Source organism: Schistocerca cancellata, chromosome 8 (assembly GCF_023864275.1).
Source record: "Schistocerca cancellata isolate TAMUIC-IGC-003103 chromosome 8, iqSchCanc2.1, whole genome shotgun sequence".
Lineage (NCBI taxonomy): Eukaryota > Metazoa > Arthropoda > Insecta > Orthoptera > Acrididae > Schistocerca > Schistocerca cancellata.
Window position 1 is genome coordinate 540,951,296 of NC_064633.1, and position 23,997 is coordinate 540,975,292.

Below are 23,997 nucleotides of genomic sequence, written 5' to 3' on the forward strand. Positions count from 1 at the left end.
TCTGTCCGATGGAACGTAAAACGTGATTCACCTGAAAAGACCACCTGACTCCTCTCAGTGGACGTCTAGTTGTGGTATTGGTGCGCAAAATCCAGCCTTCGTCGTTGATGAACAGCACGTAGCATGGGTGCATCAACAAGGCACCTGCTGTGGAGGCCCATACGCAGCAATGTCCGTTGAGGAGTCATTGAAGAGACACTGCTGATAGCCTGTAGACACATCTGGGCGATCAATTGCTGAACAGTTGTACATCTATTCGCCCGTACACATCTCTGCAGCCGTCATCCACCCCTGTCATCTATGGCCCTTGGTGAATCACAGTTGCCTCTGCACCAGTTTTGGATAGCACCATTTTCCCATGCATTGTGGTAAATGAGCGGTTTAGCCGTTTCGGAAATGCATCAACTCTTGGCACGAAACCCAATGATCATGCCCATTTGGACAACAGGTAATAGTTCCGTTTCTGCAGTAGGACAGTTGGTTGGTCGGTTGGTTTTGGGGAAGGAGACCAGACAGCGTGGTCATCGGTCTCATCGGATTAGGGAAGGATGGGGAAGGAAGGCGGCCGTGCCCTTTCAGAGGAACCATCCTGGCATTTGCCTGGAGTGATTTAGGGAAATCACGGAAAACCTAAATCAGGATGGCCGGACGCGGGATTGAACCGTCGTCCTTCCGAATGCGAGTCCAGTGTCTAACCACTGCGCCACCTCGCTCGGTGCAGTAGGACAATGACTGACTGCACTGTTCCTCCCCCCCTACCCACCGTTCTCCTCCCCGACAGGCTTTATGTACCCTCCGTTGATAGTGCTGCCACCTGCCGTCTGTGAGCGATTATTGCACGCTGACGTCGAATATAGGCGGGGGTCACATTAATGTAACTGGACGGTGTATACTGATCATCCAGAATGTTGCGATCATCGAGCTATTATCGATATGAACCCGTCCTGGCCGTAGCTGCGTCACCTGGCGAGGAATGACTGCACGTTGCATGTAGTATCAGCGATCGTGCTGTCTGTGTGTAAAATGGGGAAGATGTACGATCCCTCCGAGTTTAATCGATGGCAGATTGTGATAACGCGCAGACTTGGCACTAGCATTTCGGAAACTGCACCACCTGTCGAATGTTCGATAAGTGCTATGGTGTCTTCAACAAGTGTCGAAACCAAGGTGAAGCCACGTCCAGACGTCGTAGGGTTGGTTGGCCCCCCATGATTGCAGATGACGGACGATGTAGGCTGGGCATACAGGGGGCGAACTGTGGCGGAACTAAAATCAGACTTTAATACTAGGCAGAGTACAAGTGTGTCTGAACATACAGTGCATCGAAAACTCCTAACGATGGGCGCCCGCAGCCAACGACCCACGCATATGCGAATGTTAATACTCCGGCATCGGCAACTACGACAGGAATTGGTACGTGACCTTCAGCACTGGACGTTGGCACAGTGGCAGAGCGTTGCATGATCTGATTAATTCCGATACCTTCTTCATCAGGGCGATGGGAGGGCACAAACCCATCGTCTCCCAGGGGAAGATATGGGTTAATTAATGATTATTATGTTACAATCCTCTTGTTGTAGTTGACCGTGTATATCGAGACTTCGCTCATTGTTAAATGCAATGGTGTGGTACTAACTAATGGAGACGCATTAAGAACTGGTAAAATTTAATTTATTTCCTTTATCACACTGCACGAACATAAACACACTATTATTAAAACTGTGTGCCACTACTATTGAACATACAGATAAATCCTTCGCTACGCAACCGCCTTTGGCTCACGCGGCCTACACCTTCCACAGCCTCTCAACAACTGCCTCTGCTTGCGACTCTCTGCGCCACTGGGCATTGTCACCCTCCAAAGAACAACCACTTACAGATACTACACACCAGTACCCTCACAAGCTCCTTGACGCCTGTACTGCGGGAACATTTACGTGGACATCCATGAGCCCGATGGAGCTCTTGCAAGGCAACGTGGCGGCCAAGGAGTATCGTACACTTGCTGGAGACCACGTACACCCCTTCATAGGGGTCGTGTTTCCTGTCGGCAATGGAATTTTCCAGTAAGATAATGCGCCGTGTGACAAGGCCAGGAGAGTGATAGAGTGGTTCGAACAACACAGTGGCGAGCTCCAATTGATGTGCTGCCCCCCAACTCGCCAGATCTGAACGGGAACGAACACGTCTGGGATGTGTCAAAACGAGGAGTCAGAGCTCCTCGCCTCCCTCACCGGAATTTACGGGAATTAAGTGACTTGTGCGTGCAGATGTGGTTTTTTTTTGTGGTTTTAGGGCGCACAACTTCAATGGTCATTAGCCCCCTGACTACGTTAAGAATGCACCGCGAGGCACAAGTTTAAAACAACAACTAAAAGGGAAAACACGATAAAAGACAGACTGACAGGCATAGGATTAAAAAACAGCATCATCAAATGTCCTTAGTCAGGTTTGTCAAATTGATAAAACGAAGAACACGAGCAGCTGCTCGTGGGTCATCTGCTAAAACGGCATCTAAAGTACATGGCAGGTTAAGATCGAGACGCAGTGCGTTAAATTCCGGACAGGACATTAAAATGTGGCGGACCGTCAGCAATTGCCCACATGGGCAGAACGGCGCCGGCGCAGCCGTTAGCAGATGGCGATGGCTGAACCGGCAGTGTCCAATTCTTAACCGGGCCAAAACTACCTCCTCCCGCCGAGAAGGGCGTGAGGAGGACGTCCAAGCCACGGGAAGAGGTTTCAAGGCCCGAAGCTTGTTGGCTGTAAGGGCAGCCCAATCGGCATGCCACAGCGAGAATATGCGCCGACAAATAACCCTGCTAAAATCTGACGAAGGGACACAACAAGAAGCTGTCCGAGGCTGGAGGACCGCAGCCTTGGCCGCGGCATCTGCAGCTTCGTTCCCAGGGATACCGACATGGCCAGGAACCCACATAAAGCTAACCGGAGAACCGACGTCCACCAGCTGCCGAAGAGAGCGTTGGATCCGGTGCACGAAAGGGTGAACCGGATACGGATCACTGAGGCTCTGGATGGCGCTCAGGGAATCGGAGCAGATGACATAAGCAGAATGTCGGTGGCGGCAGATGTAAAGAACAGCCTGGTAGATGCAGATGTGGTGTCAACTCCCTCCAGCGACCTACCAAGGCCTCATATTTTCCACGCCACGACACGTCGCCGCTATTCTTCGTGCTAAAGGTGGACATACCGGCTATCAGGTAGGTGGTCGTAATGTTCTGGCTGACCACTGTGTGTCCGGGGACCTGCTGACGGCTTGTCGAACACACACACCGTGCAGAGTCGCTGCTGCATTCTAAAGGCAGGTGGTTATCAGTGCGGAGAACAGCTGTAGCCGAGAGCAGAGGCGGCGGCACTCACCGTCCATGACGCGGTCGAGGCTGAGCGGCGAGTCCGGCGGCGAGTCGGCGTCCGCGGCGTCGTGGTCGTGGTCGTGGTCGCCGTCGGAGGCGAGGCTGTAGGAGTGCTCGCTCTTGATGGGCGCGCCCGCGGCGCCCAGCGCCGCGTCCGTCATGAGGCGGTCGTACAGCACGACGTGCGGCCGCGCGTCCAAGAGGCCGCAGCCCCAGTCCGGGTCGTCCGCGTCCCGGAACACGTCCATGCCCTGCAACACGCGGCCGCCGGCTCACGTCGCGAGCAGGGGAACAGGTGGAGGCTGCAGCTGCCGCCCTTCCTCTGAAACGTCACCTTCCACAAAAGGCAACACACCAAACGAACGCTGCCAGAAAACCCTGTATAACAAATGTACACTACTGGCCACTAAAACGGCTACACCACGAATACGACGTGCTACAGACGCGAAATTCAACCTACAGGAAGAAGACGCTGTGATATGCAAATGGTTAGCTTTTACATCTACATCTACATCCATACTCCGCAAGCCACCTGACGGTGTGTGGCGGAGGGTACCTTGAGTACCTCTATCTTTTCTCCCTTCTATTCCAGTCTCGTATTGTTCGTGGAAAGAAGGATTGTCGGTATGCCTCTGTGTGGGCTCTAATCTCTCTGATTTTATCCTCATGGTCTCTTCGCGAGATATACTTAGAGGGAGCAATATACTGCTTGCCTCCTCGGTCAAGGTATGTTCTCGAAACTTAAACAAAAGCCCGTACCGAGCTACTGAGCGCCTCTCCTGCAGAGTCTTCCACTGGAGTTTATCTATCATCTCCGTAACGCTTTCGCTATTACTAAATGATCCTGTAACGAAGCGCGCTGCTCTCCGTTGGATCTTCTCTATCTCTTCTATCAACCCTATCTGGTACGGATCCCACACTGCTGAGCAGTATTCAAGCAGTGGGCGAACAAGCGTACTGTAACCTACTTCCTTTGTTTTCGGATTGCATTTCCTTAGGATTCTTCCAATGAATCTCAGTCTGGCATCTGCTTTACCGACAATCAACATTATATGATCATTCCATTTTAAATCACTACTAATGCGTACTCCCAGATAATTTATGGTATTAACTGCTTCCAGTTGCTGACCTGCTATTTTGTTGCTAAATGATAAAGGATCTATCTTTCTGTGTATTCGCAGCCATTTCACTTGTCTACATTGAGATTCAATTGCCATTCCCTGCACCATGCGTCAATTCGCTGCAGATACTCCTGCATTTCAGTACAATTTTCCATTGTTACAACCTCTCGATACACCACAGCGTCATCTGCAAAAAGCCTCAGTGAACTTCCGATGTCATCCACCAGGTCATTTCAGAGCATTCACACAAGGTTGGGCGCTGGTGGCGACACAACGTCCTGACATGAGGAAAGTTTCCAACCGATTTCTCATACACAAACAGCAGTTGATCGGCGTTGCCAGGTGGAACGTTGTTGTGATACCTCGTGTAAGGAGGAGAAATGCGTACCATCACGTTTCCGACTTTGATAAAGGTCGGATTGTAGCCTATCGCGATTGCGGTATATCCTATCGCGACAGTGCTGCTCGCGTTGGTCGAGAACCAATGACTGTTAGCAGAATATGGAATCGATGGGTTCAGGAGGGTAATACGGAACGCCGTGCTGGATCCCAACGGCCTCGTATCACTAGCAGTCGAGATGACAGGCATCTTATCCGCATGGCTGTAACCGATCGTGCAGCCACGTCTCGATCCCTGAGTCAACAGATGCGAAAGTTTGCAAGACAACAACCATCTGCACGAACAGTTTGACGGCGTTTGCAGCAGCATGGACTATCAGCTCGGAGACCATGGCTGCTGTTACCCTTGACGCTGCATCACAGACAGGAGCGCCTGCGATGGTGTACTCGACGGCGAACCTGGGTGCACGAATGGCAAAACGTCATTTTTTCGGATGAATCCAGGTTCTGTTTACAGCATCATGATGATCGCATCCGTGGTTGGCGACATCGCGGTGAACGCACATTGGAAGCGTGTATTCGTCGTCGCCATACTGGCGTATCACCCGGCGTGATGGTATGGGGTGCCAGTGGTTGCACGTCACGGTCACCTCTTGTCCGCGTTGACGGCACTTTGAACAGTGAACGTTACATTTCAGATGTGTTACGACCCGTGGCTCTAGCCTTCAAAAAGTGGTTCAAATGGCTCTGAGCACTATGGGACTTAACTTCTGAGGCCATCAGTCCCCTAGAACTTAGAACTACTTAAACCTAACTAACCTAAGGACATCACACACATCCATGCCCGAGGCAGGATTCGAACCTACGACCGTAGCAGTCGTGCGGTTCCGGACTGTAGCGCCTAGAACCGCTCTGCCACTCCGGCCGGCCAGTGCGTTTCGTTTCGCTCAGTAATGTGTGGAATTAAAGGCTTGGCTGTAAGATTTCTTTGAGTGGAAACCAGGTGATGCCTACCGTCGAGGTATTGAACTGCTTGTTGAACGTTGGGATCAAGTGAGAGTGCATTATCGACTGATTAAAAAAAACGCCAGGGCTTACGGGCCTATCCAATAGCAAAGCTGCGGTCGGTAATGCGTTCCACTATCCCCTCTCGTAAAGTAAGTAGCATACTGTGCGTTAAGCCGTACGATCACGTCAGTAACAATGAAAAATAGTGAATGTGTGTAATTGGAAATTTTTTGTAAGTTCTATGGGACCAAACTGCTGAGGTCATCGGTCCCTAGGCTTACACACAACTTAATCTAACTAACACTAAGGACAACAAACATACCTATGCCCAAGGGAGGACTCGAACCTCCGACGGGGAGAGCCGCGCGAACCTTGGCAAGGCGCCCGAGACCGTACGGCTACACCGCGCGACAGTGTATGTGTACGTATGTGTGTGTGGAAACGGGAGGGGGGGGGGGTTTATACAGCTACTTGTCTGTGTCACTGCCAGAGTTTCTGGTCACGACTCAACTTGCGGTGCCGTGCCGGTGAGTAGGAGAAAGTATGTCCACTCAGATATAACGACCCGCGATAAGCAGCTACCGTTAAGAATTGTGAAAGCACAGGCGCCGTGTTTTCGGTGGACAGGCCTATAGTGTGATGATGTTTTGAACAACCTGCAGGTGGCGGAGCTGTTTAGATGGTTAATCAACATACAGGGTGTTACCATTTTGTTTTTGAATATAAACTTTATTATCAATACAATCTGAAAGGAACATATACTACAATGAAGAGCCGTCCATGGAGATTTGTTCTAACTCAGCACATGCTCAATATGTCCACCATTTCGTTTCCTAAGTTCCTTCAAACGAACACTGAAGTTAGTGATTACCCTACGGCACATTTCACTACAAGCTTGAAGAATAAGTCTTCTGAGCTCCATTAAATCACGTGGACGTTTCGGGAAAATTTTTTCCTTTAGGTACTCCCAAAGAAAAAAGTCACATGGATTGAGGTCTGGACTATTGGGGGGCCAATTTTGTCCGTCATTGAAGCGACCTGGAAACCTGAGTGAAATGATCTGCATGTCGAAATGCTCGTGTAAAAACTCCAACACAGTGTTTGCAGTATGTGGCCTTGCTCCATCTTGCATGAACCACTGCGTGTTGAAGGGCAAGGCAGTAGCAAGAAGCTGTGGGATTTAATGGAGCTCAGAAGACTTATTCTTCAAGCTTGCAGTGAAATTGCGCTTGTATCGCCAAGACACAACCAAACTGTCAACTTACAAGAGAAACTAGATGCCTGGAAAGCTACAGATCCGTTAGCACAACGTACGTTCCAAAAAAGAAATAGTGAAGCAAATTAATTATTGGTGGTCTTCTGTCTTATTTTGTGTGCGCCCGTATGATGACGTCACATCATCGATTAAAGTCGGCCGGCCGGAGAGGCCGTGCGGTTCTAGGAGCTACAGTCTTGAGCCGAGCGCCCGCTACGGTCGCAGGCTCGAATCCTGCCTCGTGCAATCCTGCCTCGGGCATGGATGTGTGTGATGTCCTTAGGTTAGTTAGGTTTAATTAGTTCTAAGTTCTAGGCGACTGATGATCTCAGAAGTTAAGTCGCATAGTGCTCAGAGCCATTTGAACCATTTTTGATTAACGTCGAACAAGTATCGGTAGGTGCAACACCTTACTGGGTCTCTCCCCTCCCCACATTTCAGGAACTGTGCTCTACGTACCTTCCGCCCCGAGTCATTAACAGTAATGATGGGCCGCTAAGGTATTGATAAGCTGTAACAGGTTACAAGGATCGAGTGCCAACAAAGCAGTGGGTCCCATAAACCCGTTAATTATGTAGTACGTTCCAAGAAAGCCGTGAATTACATTGAAACAGCGATACAGTTTGCAAAACTGCTGTAGCACGCTGTGGATGGATAACTCTTGCTGTTTGGTGCCTTTGTTCCAGATGTTTTTCCAGGAAACTCACGGTCGTTTTGAAACAATGTTTAACCAAAAATATCGCGCGGTGGAAAGTTGTTACTTCCGCCTATTACGGAAAAAAATATTTCCATAAATAAATAGAAACTTATTTCCGGTTGACAATCACAGGTTAGTACCAGTGCATAATAGATTCCGAGACTGAAATCTGAGGCTACCTATTCCAGTGGCAAGGCAAGAATGGTATTGATCTGTGTCTTCAAATGGTTCAAATGGCTCTGAGCACTATGGGACTTAACATCTGAGGTCATCAGTCTCCTAGAACGTAGAACTACTTAAACCTAACTAACCTAAAGACATCACACACATCCATGCCCGAGGCAGGATACGAACCTGCGACCGTAGCAGTCGCGCGGTTCCGAACTGAAACGCCTAGAACCGCTCGGCCACGACGGCCGGCGATCTGTGTCTGAATATTAAAATTTGAACAGCATGTAGAAAAGCATTGTTATAGAAACTGAATAGCTTTCTTATTGCTATCCAAAAATGTGATGAGCGGTGAAAACTCGTTTTCCTTTTGGTGAATCCTACACTACTATAAATGAGTTAGAGTCAAACACGGAACGTATTATTTGCTCAATAGGTACTACTGAGAAATATTGTTGTTTTAAGGGTTATATTTAATACCACCCATCCTTAGCAAACAGTGCGAACGTGATACAGGGACCTCTACCGGCCTGGGACGATCTCTCACATTTCGACACTATTACCTCCTCCCCTTCCTCCTCCCCCTCCCCCGCCTCCATTCACACACGCACAGCGTACACGGTGAAGTTGTGGTGGAGCGGGGAACGGCAGAAATTATACTGGAGGGACACAGGAGTATTCCACGATTAGATTAGTAAAGCCACGCACAGGAAGTGAAAGCATTGTTCCCCACCGTCCCTTTCGCAGATAGCACTCGTGGCGCCTCTTCGTGACAAACTGCACGAAACATAATGTTCACTAAATGTGGTCTTAGGGCTGGAGAACTAACTGTAAGTGGAAAGAGTGCAGTAGCTGAGACGTGTATTGGACCATACACTAGCTTTCGTTTCTAAGACTCGGCAGGATAATTTTCTGTTTTGCAACACGTGTATATGGCCAGTACAAACAAATACTGCTCGTACGTGTTGCAAATGACACGCTGAGTCAACGGAAAACGACGATTTATTTTCTTGTCGTATTTCTATGTGGCCATTCTACTGATAAGGGATACTTTCCTCGCACGCCCCTCAGATTTAGTGGTAAGATGGCTCAGTGGATTGCGCGTCAAAAACTGAACACAGATCAAGCATGAAAACAGGAAGGAGGTGTACTGACGAAAAACGAAGCAAAATAAAAACAGCGAACGGTCCACGCTCAAGATGTGCAACGTTGAGTGGATTTGAATAGCCGCGGGATCGTTGTTACGTGTCACGGTGATGGACAGCGAAGGAGGGATCCACGTTCAAATCGCTCTCGTGATTTTTTTTTATTCATTTATTTTTGGTTCACAAAATTATGAAATTTCCGTCCTGTCACTGACGTGTCTGTTCGCTACGTTCAAATTTGTGTCTGTGTCGTGGTGTGACGTCCGGTTTGCAACAGTGAGAAATGAGACTAGACGTACGTACCTCCTATCTGTTCTATACAAGTACCACACGTTATGAATCTTGAGTTCCGTTTTGGAGAATTTGACTCTTGAATTCCTTTGTTGTAACGTAGTTCACACCCGTTTATTTGTTGTTTTCATTTCTGTGAGAGGTCCAGGCAGCGACGGTAATATATTGTTACCAGATGACTCATATTCTATAAGAAATTTGTAGTATGACAACTCCAAGACTACAAAAGGAGAACAGACACGTCAGTGACCGGACGGAAAGTCCATAATTTTGTGAACAAAAAAAAAAAAAAAGGGCACATGAGGGGTCTTTGAACACGGATCTTCCGCTTTGCAGTCCAACACGGTGGTCCTTGCAGTTCCCTCGATGTCGCACATCTGGAACCTGGACTGTTCGCTGTTTCTACTTTTTCTTTTTTCACAGTTCAGTACACCTTCTTCTGTTTTCATCCTTGATCTGTGTTCAGTTTTTGACGTGCTATTCACTGAGCCATCTTACCACTAAATCAGAGGGGCGTGAGAGGGGAGTTTCCCTTGTGAGTGATCCCACATTACTCTACTGCGATGTTTGGTTTAACGACATGTGTTAAGGGGCAGAGCGAAACACGAATAATGAACTAAAATACGAGGCCGTTTCTATAAAGGATCATGGCTATGGTCCATCCTCCTATAACAAAAACAGGTAGCTAAACTGAAATTTAAAGCCAAACCGTATGAGATAGGAGAGGGGGAAAATTTGTCAGGCTGAATTACCACTATGACGTCCATTTTCAAGACCTTGTTCTTGGAGGCAACTCGTAATTTTCAAACGGAAAAGAGGTCATGTAACATATCAATCAGGTAGAGAAACACAAGAGAAAACATCGGTGCCCTTCGTTTGGTCACAGCTTTGTTCGTTGTAGCCTTCTCCGATTTGCCTCACGTACTTACATGTCATTGCCCGGGTATCGATTTTCTAAAACAGTAAGACGCAGTTCTCTCAAAAACTCGAAAAATCACCATTGAAGGTTAGAAGATTTTCGAGCACTTGTTAATTAAAAAACATTTGTTGATTATTAACGAATTAGTCAGAAGCTCAGCCTGTCGCATCGTTTTGTAAGTACAATGTTGCTGTTTCGGAATTTCACTTGTAGCGTACCTTTTTCTCTTTTTCTTTCTTTATCTTTAATCCCAGATTTATTGAACCACAGTTGTTAATGAAAATAACGTATTTTATGTCCTAATTAGTGGTTTCCAGAAAATAAATTAAAATCTGATACAGTCTTATAAAATGCTTTTTTGTTGCGTGAAAACATTATACATTCTTGATTGTTAATGGGGTGAACAACAAGGTTCAGAAACGGAAGATCCTGTTCAGAACACATTTTCAACCTGAAATCCGTAATTCGTCGCAGATTAATGAACTTAAAAGACATATTTTTAACATTTATTTATTTATAAAAAAGCCTTTTAATAAGTTGGTACGAGAATCTTAGATAAAGTAATTCGTGATTTCGGGGTTAAAACTAAGTTGGCAAAAAGAACTCGAGAAAATCTGACAGACACCATTTCAAACGTAAAATGTGTGGGTGAGACATTTCGATGTTTCAAAATAAATACGGGTGTCAGGCAAGGCAGTGGTTTATCTCCACTTCTATTCGACTGAGTCCTGCAGAAAATTGTAAGAATTTGGAATGGAAAGCTGAAACAATCCAAAATATCGCCATTCGTGCTAGGGAGAAAGAACAAAGGTGTTGTAATAAACTGTGTAGCTTTCTCGATGATTTTGCCATACATTCTGAAAGCATGACTGAAGAAGAAATACCAGCCAACCTTTTCGAATATACAGCCAATATCGCTTAACAATCTCTACACAGAAAACAAAATTGGTGACAAATATTATAAGTGGTACAAAATATTTAAAAGACAGCAAGAAAAGTCAAATATGTTGGGGAGACTATTAAAAAAACAGCGAAGAAAAATCTGCTATCTAAAAAACTTAAAATAAAGCACTACAAAAGAGCAGGAAACCAGAATGCTTGTATGCTAGCGAATGTTTAGTATTAAATATCCATACGATGAAATAGAAATACTGAAAAAAATTAAATCCTTAGAAAAATGCTACATTTTGGAAGTCAAGTAGCGACGATGAAGTTTATGAGAAAATAGAAAACATATCAGAAACAATAACGAAGAAGACATTTCTATTTTTGGACACATCTACAGAATGGATAATAGACTAAGCATACCCTCAAAAATCTTACGGAAAAGGAATCAACGACCACCTATGTTCAAGCGGTCAGGAAAGACTTGGAATGGATTAAGATGAGAGAAGAAGTAGTATTTTGAAATAGATTTTTAGGGGAAAAACTTTTAAACTGGAAGAACTTAGAGACAGGAGTGTAAAGGAAACTGGCACAACGTCAGAAGACAGGAAAAAGGAACATAATGAAACGGTACAACATAACTGGAAAAAAGAAAGAACAACAAAGGATTAAGAACTGAAATTGGATTGCAATCCCTAACAGGCCTTAACGCAAGAATAATAATAAGAACAGAAGAATACTTTTCAATCTCTAGAAATAAAATACACTACTGGCCATTAAAATTGCTACACCACGAAGATGACGTGCTACAGACGCAAAATTTAACCCACAGGAAGAAGATGCTCTGATATGCAAATGATTAGCTTTTCAGAGCATTCACACAAGGTTGGCGCCGGTGGCGACACCTACAACGTGCTGACATGAGGAAAGGTTCCAACCGATTTCTCATACACAAACAGCAGTTGACCGGCGTTGCCTGGTGAAACACTGTTGTGATGCCTCGTTTAAGGAGGAGAAATGCGTACCATTACGTTTCCGACTTTGACAAAGGTCGGATTATAGCCTATCGCCATTGTGGTATATCGTATCGTGACATTGGTGCTCGCGTTGTTCGAGATCCAATGACTGTTAGCAGAATATGGAATCGGTGGGTTCAAGAGGGTAATACGGAACGCCGTGCTGGATCCCAACGCCCTCGTATCACTAGCAGTCGAGATGACAGGCATCTTATCCGCATGGCTGTAACGGATCGTGCAGCCACGTCTCGATCCCTGAGCCAACAGATGGGGACGTTTGCAAGACAACAACCATCTGCACGAACACTTCGACGACGTTTGCAGCAGCATGGACTATCAGCTCGGAGAGCATGGCTGCGGTTACCCTTGACGCTGCATCACAGACAGGAGCGCCTGCGATGGTGTACTCAACGACGAACCCACCGAGTGAGGTGGCGCAGTGGTTAGACACTGGACTCGCATTCGGGAGGACGACGGTTCAATCCCGCGTCCGGCCATCCTGATTTAGGTATTCCGTGATTTCCCTAAATCATTCCAGGCAAATGCCGGGATGGTTCCTCTGAAAGGGCACGGCCGACTTCCTTCCCTAATCCGATGAGACCGATGACCACGCTGTCTGGTCTCCTTCCCCAACCAACCAACAACGACGAACCTGGGTGCACGAATGGCAAAACGTCATTTTTTCGGATGAATCGAGGTTCTGTTTACAGCATCATGATGGTCGCATCCGTGTTTGGCGACATCGGGGTGAACGCACATTGGAAGCGTGTATTCGTCATCGCCATACTGGCGTATCACCTGGGGTGATGGTATGGGGTGCCATTGGTTACACGTCTCGGTCACCTCTTGTTCGCACTGACGGCACTTTGAACAGTGGACGTTACATTTCAATTGTGTTACGACCCATGGCTCTACCCTTCATTCGATCCCTGCGAAACCCTACATTTCAGCAGGATAATGCACGACCACATGTTGCAGGTCCTGTACGGGCCTTTCTGGATACAGAAAATGTTCTAATGCTGCCCTGGCCAGCACATTCTCCAGATCTCTCACCAATCGAAAAGTCTGGTCAATGGTGACCGAGCAACTGGCTCGTTACAATACGCGTGTCACTACTCTTGATGAACTGTGGTATCGTGTTGAAGCTGCATGGGCAGCTGTACCTGTACACGCCATCCAAGCTCTGTTTGACTCAATGCCCAGTCGTATCAAGGCCGTTATTACGGCCAGAGGTGGTTGTTATGGGTACTGATTTCTCATGATCTATGTACCCAAATTGCGTGAAGATGTAATCACATGTGAGTTCTAGTATAATATATTTGTCCAATGAATATCCGTTTATCATGTGCATTTCTTCTAGGTGTAGCAATTTTAATGGCCAGTAGTGTAGTATTTGATTTTGTAAATGGTTTTTCGCAACCTTGTGCGACATCCTGATTTTATTGGGGATACTTGCATTTTCATGTAAATAGTAATTAAATGTAAAAAGATGTTCTCTTTATAAAAAAATGAGTTATTCAATATTTGTCAATAAATACTCTAATTTTTAATGACTATGGAATTCACAGAAAATGAAACAAAAGGTACGCTAAAGGCGGGATTCGAACAAGCGACAGTATGATTACCATACGATTACAATATTTGCTGAACAATCTGTGAATTCGTTAATAATCTACAAAAGCTTTATATTTAAGAATGCTTGGAAATCTTATAATCTTCAAATGTGATATTTTTCGATTTTTTAAATTAGGTCATCGATGACCGCCTGGTACACACAGGGATGGTGAAAATCGTAGAGTCATTCTGTGGGGGGACATCTTGTGAGTCCACAAGCGAGAACGTAGCCGTGGACGCCGTCGACACTGCACGGGGCAGCACTGCACACTGTACAGGCCGCTGGTCAGAAGCAGCTTGTCAAACTTCACCTGTCCACACCCGCAGACAGCCTGGCATTTCCCAGGACTCCAGGAAACGTGTTTCCTAACGCTCCGAGAGAAGCGCACGTTGCGAAGTGAGATCCGGCTACGACATTAATTCAGCCGAAGGCCGACCACATCTCCCGGACGTCTCGGTACGCGTGCCAACACTGCGAGAAATTAATCACATTCCAAAGTCGACGTCGTTCGATGTTATCACTTTCAGGGCGCTCAGATGCAGACGTCATTCGTTCTCTCTCAGTTCCCCTAAAAACTATTGAGTCTAGTTTTGTAGACTCTACCACACAGTTCGGTCAGGTGAGTATTTCAACTGTTTTCTGTTAGTCATACACTGTGCACGTTTTCTCTCACCCGCCTTTTATTCAAGATTTGCATATCCCAATATCAACATTGGGATTTTGCAATCCCTCCTTCAGGTGTCCAGCAACATAACCAAGACGAAAACAGTGCGGTAAGAGATACAACTGTCCACAACTGGAAGACTATTGTGAGTACAACAGCTGTCTACAACCGGATGACTGTTTTGAGTACTACAGTGCTTCACCAAACATAGTCCGACTGAGGTGGCACCGCTGGACTTTGGTGTGTGGTTACTCCACTAGAACAATTTAACTATCTATGAACTAGTGTAGTAGATAACGCTCTGCTTTCTTTTAATTTGAACTACACTACTGGCCATTAAAAATGCTACACCACGAAGATGACGTGCTGCACACGCGAAATTTAACCGACAGGAAGAAGATGCTGTGATATGGAAATGATTAACTTTTCAGAGCATTCACACAAGGTTGGCGCCGGTGGCCACACCTACAACGTGCTGACATCAGAAAAGTTTCCAACCGATTTCTCATACACAAACAGTAGTTGACCGGCGTTGCCTGGTGAAACGTTGTTGTGATGCCCCGTGTAAGGAGGAGAAATGCGTGCCATCACGTTTCCGACTTTGATAAAGGTCGGATTGTAGCCTATCGCGATTGCGGTTTATCATATCGCGGCATTGCTGCTCGCGTTGGTCGAGATCCAATGACTGTTAGCAGAATATGGAATCGGTGGGTTCAGGAGGGTAATACGGAAAGCCGTGCTGGATCCCAACGGCCTCGTATCACTAGCAGTCGAGATGACAGGCATCTTATCCTCATGGCTGTAACGAATCGTGCAGCCACGTCTCGATCCCTGAGTCAATAGATGGGGACGTTTGCAAGACAACAACCACCTGCACGAACAGTTCGACGATATTTGCAGCAGCATGGACTATCAGCTCGGAGATCATGACTGTGGTTACCCTTGACGCTGCATCACAGACAGGAGCGCCTGCGATGGTGTACTCAACGACGAACCTGTGTGCACGAATGGCAAAGCGTCATTTTTTCGGATGACCCCAGGTTCTGTTTACAGTATCATGATGGTCGCATCCGTGTTTGGCGTCATCGCGATGAACGCACATTGGAAGCGTGTATTCGTCATCGCCATACTGGCGTATCACCCGGCGTGATGGTATGGGGTGCCATTGGTTACACGTCTCGGTCACATGTTGTACGCATTGACGGCACTTTGAACAGTGGGCGTTAAATATGAGATGTGTTACGACCCGTGGCTCTACTGTTCATTCAATCCCTGCGAAACGCTACATTTCAGCAGGATAATGCACGACCGCATATTGCAGGTCCTGTACGGGCCTTTCTGGATACAGAAAATGTTCTACTGCTAACCTGGCCAGCACATGCTCCAGATCTCTCACCAATTGAAAACGTCTGGTCAATGGTGGCCGAGCAAGTGGCTCGTCAGAGTACACCAGTCACTACTCTTGATGAACTGTGGTATCGTGTTGAAGCTGTATGGCAGCTGTACCTGTACACGCCATCCAAGGTCTAATTGACTCAATTCCCAGGCGTATCAAGGCCGTTATTACGGCCGGAGGTGGTTTTTCTGGGTACTGATTTCTCAGAATCTATGCACGCAAATTGCGTGAAAATGTAATCACATGTCAGTTCTAGTATAATATATTTGTCCAATGAATACCCGTTTATCATCTGCATTTCTTATTGGTGTAGAAATTTTAATGGCCAGTAGTGTATATGTGAGACCAGAAACAGGCCATATCAGTGAATACTTTACGCCAAGATTGTAACTAAAGTGTTTTAAATCTACCTCTGGTGTCGATCACAATACTGCTACAGACTATTAGTAGAATTAACATCTTTCCGCTAGTTTTGGAGCCAGCGCAGCTGCCGATAATAGCAGAAGAGGTTTGTGCGGAAGGAAGGAGATTTATTGTAGCAAGTACAAATATGAAACTTTCTGGCAGATTAAAACTCTGTGTGGGACTGGGACTCGATCCGTTTGCCTTTTGAGGGAAAATTTTGTTCCAACTGAGTTACTCAAAGCACGGCTCACGACAGGTCCTCGCAGCTTGACTGCCGCCTGTGTCTCATATTCTACCTTCGAAACTTCACAGAAGCTCTCCTGCGTAGCTTACGGGACTATCACTCCAGGAAGAAATGATATTACGGAGACGTAGCTTAGCCACAGCCTGGGGAATGTTTTCAGAAAATAATTTTCACTCTGCAGCGGAGTCTGCGCTGATACGAAACTTCCTGGTAAATTAAAACTGTGTGCTGGACCGAGACTCGAATCCAGGACCTTCGTTTTCGTGGGAAATTGGTCTACTGGATAACCCATAGAAAGATTTATTACTCTGATTTTTTTATAGGGCAACATTCTATGATTTTCGAAATTGTATTGAATAGGTTTGCTAATTTTATGTGTGCATTTGGTGTCTTTCACATACATCTTACATGTAAGACAGCGAGCGGAAATTCGCACAGTACACGATTATTAAGATTAGACTGCAATAATGATAGTGCACCGTCTGTGTACGATTCCACACGTAGCTCTGCCATAACCATTTTCGTAGGGGGAGCTATGAACTGCATCAGTCATGAGGAACCTGAGGGCAAGTGACCCCGAAAATCGACGTTGTCGGCCTGGTGGGGAATCCAACCTGCACTCCGCAAGCGCTCGAAAGTAGTATGGCTTATCGGAGTCATTTCCTTCCTTCCTGTTCCATCTGCGAATAATACCCGACAAGAAGCGTTCTCAGTACCTCTTCATATACTCCTGAATTGCTTTGAATTTGATAATGGCGATAGGAAACGATTTTTTTAAGGTCTTGCACTTGGCTTAAGAACATTTGAAGCAAATAGTTTTACTTCAAGCACTTGCCAAGGATAGCCACCCCTTCTTGGTCTGGAATAAGTATGAAAAAGTGCAGGCGCAAGAACCAGACAAACCTGTAATCTTTTATATACGGACATAAAAGCAACAGAACAAAGGCTGTGTGCCTGTGTGTGTGTGTATGTGTGTGTGTGTAGAAGGTCTTAAACGAGTGTGCAAGAAACACAGAAACCAGCAGATGCAAACTGAGTAATTGGTCCATTATTTATTAGTCGTTTCCTATGCATTTACAAACGTGGCGTTTCAAGGACAATAAAACACTTGGGCTACCATAATTACGTGTAGCTTGCAATCTGAAGTCGCCTCCTATGAAAAATTTTCTAATTGTATTTTCAAATGTTATAACAAACTAACAATTTGTAAGATTTCCATAAATATATTTATGTAATTCGGCAACGGCCTTGCCGCAGTGGATACACCGGTTCCCGTGAGATCACCGAAGTTAAGCGCTGTCGGGCGTGATCAGCACTTGGATGGGTGACCATCCAGGCCGCCATGCGCTGTTGCCATTTTTCGGGATGCACTCAGCCTCGCGATGCCAATTGAGGAGCTACTCGACCGAATAGTAGCGGCTTCGGTCAAGAATACCATCGTAACGACCGGGAGAGCGGTGTGCTGACCCCACGCCCCTCCTATCCGCATCCTCCTCGGTGGATGACACGGCGCTCGGATGATCCCGATGGGCCACTTGTGGCCTGTAGACGGAGTGTTTTTTTTTTATATTTATGTAATTCACCTGTTAGTATATAAGTAAAATCAATTAGAGGAATCTCTCAAAACATGTCATTACTAGGATTAAAACATGTATGAGTCGTGATGTGGCATGCCCTAACATTTTGGTGAATCATACCAGTTTTTTAAGTTTACTATTTTAGTCTTTTGCCCCTAAACAACACATCGGCGACTAATATAAACTTTTAATTCACAAAATCTAAGCTCAGAATTGAGGAGGATAAAGTTGTTAACTATTAAGTCGCAAAATACAAGACTTAAATTGTTGAAAATATTAAATAACACTAAGGGATAGCTTTCTCAAAGTGAAAGCTAGTAAAGATTACTCAACTGATGGTGTCGATAAGCTAGACGTGCACTAGATCAAGGGCGGATGACGCCCGCCTGTAGATGCGATCCACTCTAATAATTGGGAGTCAGAAGTGTGCGCTAAACTGCCGGAATAAAAAAAAAAAAGATAAATCAAGTTACTATGAGACAACTGCGAGCCGGCAGAAAAAGGAATCCGAAAAAACTAAAGAACAAAACCACTGGGAGAAGGCACATCACAACAAGTCAGCGAATACTTCGAAGATGGCTTTCTTACGGAAATCGCTTTGTTCATTTAACCGCCGTTGCCCGTATTTTTTCTTTTAATTAGTAAAAATTTCAGACTTCTGAAGTATATCGAAACGGCATCTTTTAGGAACATAATGACAGATACGAAGATGATCTTCGCGTCCTACTTTGTCTGCATCTCTTTTTTTAAAATGAGAACAAATATCTGTTTTATTATTATCTACGTTACAATGTTCTCGAAAGCGGGTATCAAAAGATCTGCAAAATTTGGGACAAGCACTACAGTTCATCTTATAGCGTAAGGACATTTCTTTTAAAAAATGAAAAGAAATTGTCAATGAGGACGGGAAACATTCAGAATATTAATAACGGCCTAAATGTCTCTTTGAGACTTGTAAGGTGCATCCACCGAAAATAAATCAACATAACGCAAATTTTTGTGCCTTGTGCGTTTCTTCAGCTCTGAACCGGCTTAGGCCAGCTTAAACACGGTATGCAATGGAGAGAGAGAGAGAGAGAGAGAGAGAGAGAGGGAGTGAGAGGGGGGGGGGGAGAGGAGGGGGAGAGGGGAGGAGAGGTACCGGTGTGTGGTCCAACCGCCCGTCGCCGACTTCTCCAGTGAGCGGCTCCTAAGGTCGCTGACCCCTGGGACGGGCGCATTGCCGCTTTCCAGGGGCAAGGCCGTGCGAGCCGGTCACTCCTCTCCCCGAGGTCTCCTTGTGCAGACTAAACTGCGCCACCACTTCTGAGCGTCATTCGCCGCAGTTTCCGCGCGTCCGTGAGATGCTCCGTCTTCGTCACCCACATCCAGTGACGGTACAGGAACAATATTAATCTGCTTTGAGGGGAGACATACTTTCTATGAATGAAATATTTTTTGTTGTTGTTGTCGAACAAGTTGGACAAGTCTGGTGTAAACTTGATACTTCATAGCATATTAAAACTGTGTTTTGGACCCGGAATCGGAGTCGAACCCAGAACCTGTACTTTTCGCAGAAATGATCGCACCGATTGTGCTATCCCAGGGCGGCTTACAACCCGTCTTCGACGCTTCTCTCCTCCATCCTCAACATACAGAAGTGCTCCTAAGTACATCGTTGGAATAACACACCTGGCAGGAAGGGTATTGAAGACAAATGGCTTAGACACAGCGCTTCGAGTTGTCGGTCCGAAAACTAAAACTAATGTAATTGCAGTAAAAAATTCAGCCAGTAATGAAACAGAGCAGTTAATAAATATTTTGTTTTTGGATGACTACATTTCGCAATTTTCAAACGAAAGATAGATAGGAATTTAACATAGTTCCATAAAGTAATTGAAATATTAAAAATCGTGTTTGGTAAACAAACGCGAAATACAAAAACCAGCTCCTCATTACAGAAGTGAATGCTGTATTCTTCAAGATGATAAAATAAGAATACATATTGTTTTAAAAAAAACACTTCCTTCTGCAAATCATATTGCTTCCCTGTTCCCTACCGGGTACCTACACACGATCCCGCACCTATGTAGCTCTCGTTTTTATTACTGAATCATAAGCTGTTAATGAAAACGCACCTTCAGAAAGGAACGAGAGCCGCACAACACGCATGGTTGAAAAATAAGAGAAAAAGGAAAAAATTATCTTTTGGAGAAGACGGAGTTTTTTAAAGCCATAAACAGTGGTAGGAAATTCTGACCTCATCAGGAATAAATAGTGGACAGATGAGACACCAACTTTCCCTAATAAGGGAAGTGGGAGAAGGCGCTAGATAAATCCAAGTTTCGGGTCAGGCAGGTGGATGGGTGGATTGTGTATCATCTAAAATTAAAACGAAGGACTTTGATATTTTCGCTCACAAACCCCCTGCCCTCCCCTCTCACCCACCCATCTCAAGAAGTTTTTGAGAAAAGCACCCATAAAGTTCATAACGCGCGATCTAATGAAAATTGACGGCATCGATGAGTTACAGACAACTGAGCATTTTTCATCATCATATATGGGATTCGTGAACGAGAAATCGAGAAAATAATCTTTCATGACGGCCACTTAGGTATCCTTAAGGGCAACACCGTCTTTAAACCTAGAACACTAAAGGGAAAAAAATGTTACGTTACTACCAAACCATAGTAAATTGCACTCCTCATAAATTAAAGGTCATTCCTTAGTTAATTACAATTATTACAACTCCAGTGGTATGATAGATGATAAATTACTTATAAAATGTTCTGTTGTATACCCTACTGCAATCGTAAATTTTATGAGGATTGAGTAATTTAGTGTTAAAGGCAACCGCTAGACGAGCGACAGCGCACCTGGTTGAGAAGCGGAGGACCTGTATTCGATTCTGTAGTTTCTTCGTGTGTATTTTTGTCTCTATCGAAACTAGTGAGGATAGGAAGTTTAATGAGGTAAACGAATAAAGAACAATGACAAAGGCCGTAACAAATTTCTCAAACAACTTAATTAGCGATAAATTAATATTTAATTTCGACCAGCGCTGAAATAGATATCTGTGAACCTTTTATAGAAGAACTCAAGCGGAACTGATCGGCGTTGTGTTGCGGTTTGTGCAATAATTGCAAGATACATGCATTGTCAATGTATTACCTCGAAGCAAGCAGTTCTATTTATTGTCTTTCAAAATTGGTGGGAGCAGCTATCGTCGAGAGAGTTTTGGAGGTGAGGAACTAAATGACTTTAGGGATGGTTTTCTCAAAAACAAAGGAGAGGGAGGGAGAGGAGGTAGTGAGCCAAAATACCTCATTAGAGTTCTACATTTTAGGTGGAACACAAGCTACCTAACAAACATGAGCTGAATCGGCGACAGACCATGTCTGAGACCTTCCCCTCGTGAATGGCCAAATTTTGACTGGCAGATCGAGAAATTAAACCACAAGAAAACAATGGCAATGTAGAGGAGACGGCCTCTGAGGTCCAAACGTATCATATAAATTGCACAAGAATTTTATAAGGAAGTCAGAGAATGGGGTGCCACCAAATGCTCCACTACCATGGAAGACCATACGAAGAGTGGAAGATATTCTAAGTGCCAAATCCCACATTTCTCAGCTCAATCAAAAAACATTGTATATGTTTTTGTAAGTAATTTATTTGTATCCAAAAAGGTATTCCGATACCACAGAATTATGCTGTCCGCCCCATAACTGCAAAGAATAATGAGACAAATTAGAAAATAATTTATTAAGAACGTTCTAATTGTCATACCAGAAAACTGACTGGTTCTAAGTGCCAGCAACAAAATGTTTGTTTCAAGTGTCATTAATGCAAAATAACTACTTTTTTTGAGAAAGTAACATGCAAAACACGAATATGTCCACTAAATGCGGTTTTTCGCAACTAACACAAAACTTCTTTCAGGCATACTTATGGACGAAAATAACATGTTGCAAAGCAAACGTCTTTACTTTCGTACCAAAAGTCAGTTTATGTCTGTAAATCAACTCTACAATGAAAATATTCCTTTAAAAGCTACATTTAAATATGGACGTATTCTCATTTGCATGAACCATTTCCACATGTTTGGTTTCGAATGATATGTTGTTTTTTTCAAAATAACTTACATATTTTTATTTAATGCTTGCTATACTTTATCACATTAGGTGTTTGCAACAATTTAGTACATGAAATCAAGGAAAAATTGTAAAGTGTTTACTGTAACATTGATATTCAGAGTTTCATCGTAAAATCTGAGTTTATTGTTACTTCCTAATTATTTATAATATTTCATATCATCATAACAGAAAACAATGAGGTAAAATGCCATTACCTATTATTAGAACGGTTCTTTGACATAACTGTACGCTTAAACATATAAACCAGATGCATCGTCTAAACAAACACAAGCAATTTCCTCCACCTCTTTGTTGAAGAAAATGGGTAGATCGTCATTGATGGATGTACACCAACTTAAGTTCTATTAATTTTGCCAGTCCTCTCTGAAAACAGCGTACAGCAAACTATCAACATCTTTCTTCTTGTCATCCGAGATTGGATGGCTGAGAAGTTCATAGGCTCGTGATTAAGAAAATATTTTCTAATGGTCCATTCGCGTTTCTAAAGCGACTTCTGCTCTTGTATGTCCTGCTGTGACCTGTAGAATACAGTTGGCTCCTTATCAATATCAGTGTTTCCCATATCTTCGTATTCGTATATGAAAATTCGTTTCCCTTCAGATCTTTACATAGAAATCTCCTGTCTGGAACTCTTCAATCTTCACCAATGTATCTTATTTCATCCACTCAATGGTAGACCTCATTATATTCCTCTTTTTTGGAATTGTTGGTCTTTTTCGTAGAAGCTCTAATCTACCGAAAATGCTTTCATCAGGTAAGTAAGTCAGCAGATAAGTAACTGTGTCCTCGTAATAATAATTATTAATATTAGTACTATGCAATATTATCAGGTCGGAGGGCAGAAGTACAAACTGATGCTAACAGCTGCTTTGCCCGGGAACGTCTGGCCATAAATAGAATGGAAATCAGGTGACTGGATCAGCGTCTGCTATTGGCCGTAATGGACTAGTTCCTCTACGCACGAAATTTATTTGTGGACGGGTTCATGTTTGCTGCGAACCATGTACTTTGACAGGCTTGTGTCATGGCATATGTTCGATTTCACTTAAACTGTATGATGTATTTAAATTCTGCTTATCCTGTATGTACCGTTCCATTCCATATCTCTTTTTTTTTAAGTTGTGGACATGTTCGCCTCTGCGTGCAACCTTTAATTTGTAATAAGACAAATACAGAAGTACAGTAGTAATATTTCAAATAGTAAAACTGTAGCCAAAAAGCAATTTCTCATTTATTTTAGATTTTGTTTACAAGAGATTAACAAAATTAAATTCATAAGTAAAAATCTCTAGGTACTGACTTCTGTTTCCTACAGAGTTCCATTCCTGGGTTCAGACGATGTAAAGTTTAACATAAACTTCCCGTGCTGTTGGCGAAGAAATCTTCTGTTTTGCAACTGATAAACATGGCTGGTCTTTAAGACGAAGTACGGCATGGCATATACCTATCATGGACTTTCCTCTTTTGATCACATTGCCATTTTCCATTCTTATGTTTCGGAGTTAGAATTTCAATAGCTATTTGAGATTTGAGTATGAGACACTGTCATCATACAGAATTTGGAGATATTACACGCCAGCATTGACAACAATGTTTCAGCAGCATCTTTAAAATCAAAGAAGTTAGTCGTTCGCACTGGGTTCGGACCTGGAACTCCAGAGGGAACCGCCGCTTGGCACGAACACCACAAATCATGTAGAGACGCGTGTTTGAAACATCTTCTCCATGACTTGATACCTGGA

General features: G+C 44.4%; 1 protein-coding gene and 1 pseudogene across 1 annotated transcript in view; one reads left to right on the forward strand and one right to left on the reverse strand.

The window, feature by feature from the left end:
- Nucleotides 1-23,997, reverse strand: part of LOC126094499 (cyclic AMP response element-binding protein A-like) — a 574,109-nt gene that overhangs the window by 121,929 nt on the left and 428,183 nt on the right. Inside the window, exon 2 of the mRNA XM_049908908.1 lies at nt 3,382-3,625. Coding sequence (XP_049764865.1) covers nt 3,382-3,622 — 241 coding nt within the window. The 5' untranslated portion in view covers nt 3,623-3,625. The remainder of the gene's footprint in view (nt 1-3,381; nt 3,626-23,997) is intronic.
- On the forward strand, nt 17,781-17,898 carry LOC126096132 (5S ribosomal RNA; annotated as a pseudogene).